The following is an 8,532-nucleotide window of genomic DNA, read 5'->3' on the forward strand; positions in this document are numbered from 1 at the left end:
GTATTCATTTGCAGCCCTAGCACAATTGTTACGACAAGGCTTTTGGCCTTGGCAAAGGCAAGGTTGCGGCTTTTGAATAAAATAGAACAGATTTTTATTTAAACAAGCTTTTACAGGTGCTTCTGAATCGTTAAAATAATTTAGTACTGGTTCAGTATGCCATTCCTACCGAGAAAAAATCGGCCAAGTGCGAGTTAGACTCGCGCACTGAGGGCTCCGTACTACAATCGTATTTTATCGACATTTTGCACGATAAATCAAAAACGATTATGCCTAAAAATAAATAAATATCTGTTTTAGAATTTACAAGTAAAGCCCTTTCAAATGATACCCCCATTTATTATAGTAATCTTACTTTGAAAGTAGAAATTAGCAATATTTGTTCATGAAAACATTTTAATTTTTTTCCTGCGATGTTAACCACAAATTCACGTTTTTTTGATTTTTCCCCTCATGTTTGCTACAAGACCTACCTTGCTGCCAAAGGAGATCGCCCGTGAACGGGCCCTCTTTTGTGGCGTCGTGTCAAAACTTAAATTTTTTTTTTTTTAAATGTGTTATTTTTTACGATTATGTTTTATAACGACTTTTTTGCACTCTATTATTGAAAATATCCACAATTACAGTTAGAATCGTAAACATGCATTTATTTTGAAGAAGTATTAATTAAATGTAACCTCAATATCAGCAATATAAAAAATAAGATTTCTTTATAACCAGGGTGAATAAATAGAAATCGTTTGCAGAATATAAAGAGTTAATTATTTGTCTACAAAATAAAATTAAAACCATGGTGACACAACAATTATATTAGGGGGGGCCCAAAGCTCCTAAGAAAATGGGCAATCTCTTTTCATGATTCTAGGTCAACGAGAAGTACCCTATAGGTTTCTTGACAGACAGACAACAATCGCAGCCCCGCGCGTTGCTGGGGCGAGTCAAATCCACGTTGTTTATCATTTACATAATCTTCTTTTTAGGGGCATCCTTTTGATAGATTTTTTTAACGTGTGTAAAGGCAAGTTTAAAATTGCCTATGAAATTTTATTAGGTAAATAAGCAATAGGTATATTTGCATCCACGATCATTGAAAAAGACTTGACAAAGCGTTGTCGCACTGGTTTTACTTGGGCTGCTGTTAGAAATTATTATTGCTCGTTCATATGAACCACTCATAAACAAAATATAGAAGCAAATCAGAATCGTTGGCCCCCATTATATATTTACGAGGTTTGTACCATTTAACATGAATCCCCTCAATGTTATCAGGATTTTTTTTATAGCTTGTTCACTTTTCTGTGAAAATATGATAAGTATGCAATAAATCAGTATCCTTATTATAAATGCGAAAGTGTTTGTTTGTTGGTTTGTCCTTCAATCACGTCGCAACGGTGCAACGGATTGACGTGATTTTTTGCATGGGTATAGATAAAGACCTGGAGAGTGATATAGGCTACATTTTATCCCGGAAAATCAAGGACCACGCGAAGTCGTGGGCATCAGCTAGTATGCAATAAATTATAATTATTTTTTTCATCATCACCATCAACCCATCGCCAGCTGACTGCTTAGTGTGAATGAAAAGGATTCAGGCCGTAGTCCACCACGCTGGCTAAATACTGCAGACTTCACACACCTTTGAGGTAAGGTTTAAGATTAGTCAAGCCAGCTATCTAATCCTAAAGCTTAAGTCCTTGTCACTTGGAGACTGGAGTCTTGAGGAGCGTAGGTATAGTAGTAGAAGGCCGTGGCCGGTCACTTCTGAATTTTCACTATCAATTCACGATCTTCCATGGATCCATTTCACTTTAACAACATTTGGTGCCTTTCACGATTCCCGCTTTCAGTCTCCGTGAAACGGTTAATGGACAAAAAATATCTTTGAAAGGTCCTTTTATTTAAAACCGATACTAAAAGCCCTTTAAGACTGTTATTTTCTCAAATAACCTACAAGTTTTAACCGACTTTTAAAAAGGAGGTCAAAATTTGGCCCAGTTTTTTTAAATAGGTACCACCATCATAAGTATCATCATCATCATCAACGACCAATAGATGTCCACTGCTAGATATACCTAGGTCTTTTGTAGGGACTTCTACATGCCACGGTCTTGCGCCGCCTGAATCCTGCGACTCGTCTGATGTCGTCCGTCCATCTATTGGGGGGTCTTCCAACGCTGCGTCTTCCGGTGCGAGGTGGCCATTCCAGCACCATGGGACCCCAACGTCTATCGGTTGTACGAACTATGTGCCCTGCCCATTGCCACTTCAGCTTCGCAACCCGTTGAGCTATGTCGGTTACTCTAGTTCTCCTACGGATCTCCTCATTTCATTTGATCACGTAAAGAAACTCCAAGCTTAGCTCTCTCCATCGCCCGCTGAGTGACTCTGAGCTTTCTTATGAGGCCCATAGTTAGCGACCATGTCTCCTCATTTCTGATTTGATCACGTCAGATCAAAAGATCACGCATTTATAATAGGGGTAGTGATTGACACAAAAAATAGAAAGAAAAATGCAAATGCCAATATCCAAGTAAGTATTTTGTACTAGTAAATCTGTAACGCGGTAAATCGAAACCCTATCATGATTTATTCAGGGAAGCGGAGCGGAGCGAAGGCGTTCCACATGTAAATGGCTGCCGTGACTAGCTACAGGTTTTAGAAAGTATTTTTGATGGCTCGAGTAACATTTTACGTGCATGACTTACTAATAATAGTACTTAGTGACTCTTTATAAATAAACGTCTTTTCTTTCTTTCTTTCTTTCTTTCTTTTTTTATATTATGAATAGCTGATGTCGGCGACTTCGTCCGCGTGGAATTAGGGTTTTTAAAAATCGCGTGGGAACTCTTTGATTCTCCGAGATAAGAAGTAGCCCATGTCACTCTCCTTACTTATACCCATGCAAAAAATCACGTCAATCCGTTGCGCCGTTGCGACGTGATTGAAGGACAAAAAAACACACTTTCGCATTTATAATATGGGTACTGATTACATTAATTTTTTACAGAAACTTTAGTGTAAAACGTTTGAATCAGATAAATTCCGTTGCGACGTGATTGAAGGACAAAGAAACACACTTTCGCATTTATAATATGGGTACTGATTACTTTAATTTTTTACAGAAACTTTAGTGTAAAACGTTTGAATCAGATAAATTTAGAGATTCAATATAATATTTCTGTGCTTACAAAAAGATGAAAGATATCGTAAGGTAGACAGAAATAAATACATGCGAGACTGACGGAACGGGCCCGTCCAAAGGTTTCTTATGGTAATAGAATCGACGGGTGTACCAAGATATTACAAAGGTAATGTACTAGACATACGGGTTTTTTATTTAATAACAAGCTTATGCCCTCTACTTAGTCCGCGTGGACTACACAAATTTTGAACCTCAATTACCTTAGGGATTTAATTGTCAAAAATCATTTCTTAGCGGATGTCTACGTTATAATAGCTATCTGCAGCCTGATCCGTCAAGTAGATTCAGCTGTGCGTTGATAGATCAGTCAGTCAGTCAGTCAGCCAGCTTTTCCTTTTATTTATTTCGATAAAAGAAAATGTTTTATGACTACTTATGATTTATTTTAGCAGCAGTCTAAGCACAATCAATTTCTCTCGTGGTTCTTGCAACGGTTTGTCGGTGAAAAAGCTGAGAGAAAGCGTTGTAGCATCCAAATCAGTGTTCAGGCATTTAGAAATTTGAGCAGAATTAAGAAAGCAATAGGCTCTACGGGCAGCGGCACGCGCAGCTCGCAGTCACATCCGCGACGCGTGCACGAACTTAACTCCTTTGAAAAAGGACCCCAGATGGGATCGAAACTATAGTCGGGCTAACGTCGACTAAACACGTGAGTAAAGCCGGGACAGATATTAAAATATATTATATAGAATTAAGAAACTCACAGACATAATCAGTCACTCGGTACGGGTTGTACGGCACGGACGTTCATAATGCCATTTACGCCGCTGGTCCAATTCATAAGATATGGCGGGTCAAGTTATTATCAATGAGTACCTAACGTTTGTGCAAAACAAAATAGACTTGCTAGATGAGTTGAGCATTGTGCAAATCTGCGCTACCAACTTCACGGATGCGGAAATTGAGACTGGGAAGAGTGTTCTGTATCAGTCATGTGGTGATAAAGTACGATTAATACACAGAAAAGGAGATGATAAGAAGAAACGCAACATAAAAGACACTATTAAGTTATTGAAGGAAGTGGACCCTGATGTGCAACCAACTTTCGTGGCTAAAGACTTGAACCGATTACCACCGGTTTCTTTCGACCATGTCGATGTAACTCGACTTTTAAAAGATATGACTATCATGAAGACGGAACTGTCCGAGTTTCAGACGAGGATGAGTGCTGAAATCGTCGAATTGCGCAACTCATTTGAACAACAAATATCTAAAAGAACCGAGGAAGATAAACCTACAACACCCGAACACCCAAAATCGCTACCGCTTGTGCATGTACCAAATACAAAGATAGTGTGCCCGAGTCCGTCGATGCCAGCTGAGGCGGTATTTACGCCAACGTACAGAGATATTGTACATAAGTCGGGCCGATCACGGCGTGCGAAAGTCGCCCGTATGCAGAATACGCCGCCGGGTCAGAGTGGCGTGCATGTTGAGAGCGGTTCAAAGCTGAAACCGAGTGATGACGAGTTTACACTAGTACGAAATAAAAAACGAAAGCATTATAATAATTTGCGAGGAACGTTGGAAACAACGGGCAAGATTCGCGTAGCTGAATCACAATGTTCTATCTACGTTTCTAGAGTAATGAAGTCCGTCTCTGTAGCTGATATTATTGACCATATTAAGGATAGGGGCGAACAATGCAGCCAAGTTGAGATGCTCAAACAATTTAACGAAACATCATTCAATTCATTTAAAATAACAATACCGACGAGTAAAATAAACACGTTTTTGGATACTAACTTCTGGCCCGCTGGTTTAGTTTACCGTCGATACCGACAACGTCGAAATCCCGCCGTCTATACACAACCCCATAATGAACAGAGCAAATAAACTACTTACGGTCATGTGATATACCTACTACCTATTGTCATTCAGTTATTTATTTTTATTGTATTTTAGTTTTAAGTTTATATAATATTGTATTGGGTTTATACCTTTAAATAAAGAATAATAATAATAATAATAATAATACCTTAAAAATATTTTACTTCTTCTTTGGCCAGTCGTGAAATTAAATTGGCAAGCATATCTTTCCTGAGAAAATAATGGCATTCATTTAACATACATCAGAACAGTAGGCAGCTTGCTTATACACTTAAGTGGCTTCTTTAAAAACACCGTCTTTTGTTTTGAGCCCTTGATGTCACAATCAAATAAGAGTCTTCAAGAGTCTATGACCATTGAGCTAGTTCGTTTCATTCGAGCCTTTCCTAATAGACCGTTGATAGATATAATCTCAGACTCAAATGACTATTCAGTCAACAGTCGTTGAAATCTTCTGAATGCAAATACGTCATGTTGAACATTTTGTCGTTTCTATCATTTTAAACATTTTAGTTACATAAATCTGCTACATAAATCCTCTGCTGCTGCAAATGTTCATGGGCGGCGGTAATCTTTTAACATCAGGTGAGACCCGCCTGCTCGTTTGCTCGCTATATCTCTTTAAAAAAAAATTAAAGGAAAAATATGGCTGGTAATGGCATGTTTTCATACCAAAAAAAACCGGTCAAGTGCGAGTTAGACTCGCGCACCGAGCGTTCCATACTACAGCCGTATTTTTTCGACATTTTTTTGCATGATAAATCAAAAACTATTATGCATAAAAATATATAAAAATCGGTTTTAAAATATACAAGTAAAGCCCTTCTATATGATACCCCATATCGTCTAATACTGTTATCTAATCTTACTTTGAAAATTGAATTTTACAGTACAGGACAGACGGACAGACAGACAACAAAGTGATCCTATAAGGGTTCCTTTTTCCCTTTTGAGGTACGGAACCCTTAAAATGTTTTTTTTTTAATTTGCCGCGCTTTTCCAGTCTGGTCTTTCGTTAGCCAGACTTTAGCACATAGGTATTTTCTCTTTCGCTTTATATCACGAGACTCTAATTTTTCCCCTAGTGAATACGCTCTGTTAACAAAATAATGAAATTCCCAGTTCTATGAGAGACCAGACATAATTTATGAGTCACTTGTTTAAAAGTCTAGACGGAGAAATATATTTACAAAAACAGACAAGTGAGTGCTGTAGGTACATTGTAGGTACAATGTATAAATTCAAGATTGAGTTCAATGAACCCGCTTAAAGTATTTTTGTATTTTCTTTAGGGTTCCTGACAATATTAGTATGGATGGATAGCATTTCTATATTCAAGCTAAAAACACTCCAGTCCAGTCGCTTATTCTTTAACAAACAGAAAATATTCTTGAAATATGTAGGTATGCACTTAGATATTAGATTAATAGATAGGTACATTCGCGTACACAGCTGGCTGTGGCTGTGGGTGAATGCTGTGCAATATGTAAAATTAAGTCTCAGTTCAATACGCTAGGCTAAGCTGATCTGCTTGTGGTACAAGTCACAAGCGTTTCTACAACCCTCTATTTTTCTACAACCGCACCGCACTCATAGCAATTTCAGCCCTCACCTGGATGCCTTGTGCACTTTGACCACCCGTTGTATCAGATCTTTTTTTATTCACATGCAAACTATGAAACCAAGTCCATTCGGCGGTGTTCTCAATAGATTTCAATTTTCATCACGGGATTGGGTGAAAAGTTGGCATTGGTTTCTTCTGGTATTGTTCAAACATTGAAATTTTGCAGACACGTTCTATAAATAAACAAATTCGGTATAAATAAATAACTGTTTCCGTAATTTCCAGATTTCTGCCGGCTTAAAGATTTCCATACAAATTCTTAAGCTAGTGTTACTTCAAACTATACATTTTTATTGAAACCTGATCAACAACGGGCAGATATTTATTTCTAGAACGTGTCTACAAAATTTCATTGAGTTTGATGGCTTAATATTCAAATGAGAACCAAACTACGTTTGTATTCTCTTAATAAAATACTGTGACTCGTATAGCACATAGATGACGTTACAGTTCCTAATTGGTTGAGCTGGTATCTCTCCACCAAACTAAAGTTTTAACACTCAATTTGATCCGTTAAATTACTTTTACTTTAATAATTATAATTGTAATTAAATCTCTCATGTTTGCATGCGCTCCAAAAAAATGAAGTTTTAAAACGCTCAAAGCTTATGACTTAGCCTACCACTTGGGGTATCGGGGATCAGACTCAGCAGTACGTGATGATTCAAGCACCCGGCGCCGTAACACCGCGCCTTCTACGCTCTTCTAGAATGTCAGGTGTTTCGATTCACAGACTTTCCGGATTTACGAAAACACTCCTAGTATTACGAAATTCCGGCGTGGGTTGGGAAAAAGTTGATACCTACGTGTATTTCCCTTTTTGTGACCTATTTTAATAATGGTTTGCTCTCTAGCTCTGAGGTATACGACCACAGAACTTAAAAATTGTATAGAAATGGTTTCCTCCCTAGTAATCACTGGATACAAAGGGTAGGACAATGGACCAATGTCACCGAGCAAATGACAAGTGAAGCACCAATATGCATTATTGTAAAAACGTACAACATTGTTATTTATATGGCGTTATATTTTGATATACATGATTATTGTTATGAACAATAATAATTTAGTTTATTTCATTTTATTTTTTATTTTATTGTAAAGGCACACAAAACAGGTTGTAAATAAGTATACATAGTCTAAATACAAGAACAATAGATTAGGATCTAAGCAACAACCCCTAATAAGTGTACACAACATTACTTAAATAAATATATAGGTATGGGGGCGTGTCCATAATTTACATTCGTCTGGTTCTTCCCTCGCGCCGTTTGTATGAACCGAACTCGATTTATGTGAACGTATAGCGAACCTTTTAAGAGATAACTTGCATGTTTTGCTTATGTATGTATCTACATATGAATGAATGAATGAATGAATGAATGAATTAATTAATTAATGAGATAGAATATGACATAGAGATAGAGTAGTTCGTTACACGAAGTTAGCTTTTGAACTAGGTATTTATTTATTTATACTTTATTGCACACAACACAAAGTAAACATATTATAAAAAACATAATAACCATACCTATTATAAATGTGATGGTGTGTTTGTTTGTTGGTTTATTGGTTTGTTGGTTTGTCACGTCACAACGGAGCAACGGATCGACGTGGTTTTTTGCATGGGTATAGTTTAAGACCTGGAGATTGACATAGGCTACTTTTTTATCCCGGAAAATCAAATGGTTTCCACGGGATTTTTAAAAACCTAAATCCACGCAAACAAAGTCGCGGGCATCAGCTAGTAAATAATAATTAATGTCTTAACACATTGCATACAGAATGGCACGGGGGCGTGTACGTAATTTACATTCGTCGGGTTCATCCCTCGTGCCGTTTGTATGAACCGAACTCGATTTATGTGAACGAATTT

The 8,532-nt window shown here is 37.4% G+C and overlaps 1 protein-coding gene across 1 annotated transcript in view; it reads left to right on the forward strand.

Annotated features, from left to right (window-relative positions):
- LOC138402244 (uncharacterized) overlaps nt 1–5,167 on the forward strand; it is a 175,860-nt gene extending 170,693 nt beyond the window's left edge. Inside the window, exon 2 of the mRNA XM_069498132.1 lies at nt 3,892–5,167. Within this exon, the coding sequence (XP_069354233.1) occupies nt 3,989–5,038 (1,050 nt within the window). The 5' untranslated portion in view covers nt 3,892–3,988 and the 3' untranslated portion in view covers nt 5,039–5,167. The remainder of the gene's footprint in view (nt 1–3,891) is intronic.
- The last annotated feature ends 3,365 nt before the right edge of the window (nt 5,168–8,532 follow it).

This window comes from Maniola hyperantus, chromosome 4 (genome assembly GCF_902806685.2).
Source record: "Maniola hyperantus chromosome 4, iAphHyp1.2, whole genome shotgun sequence".
NCBI lineage: Eukaryota > Metazoa > Arthropoda > Insecta > Lepidoptera > Nymphalidae > Maniola > Maniola hyperantus.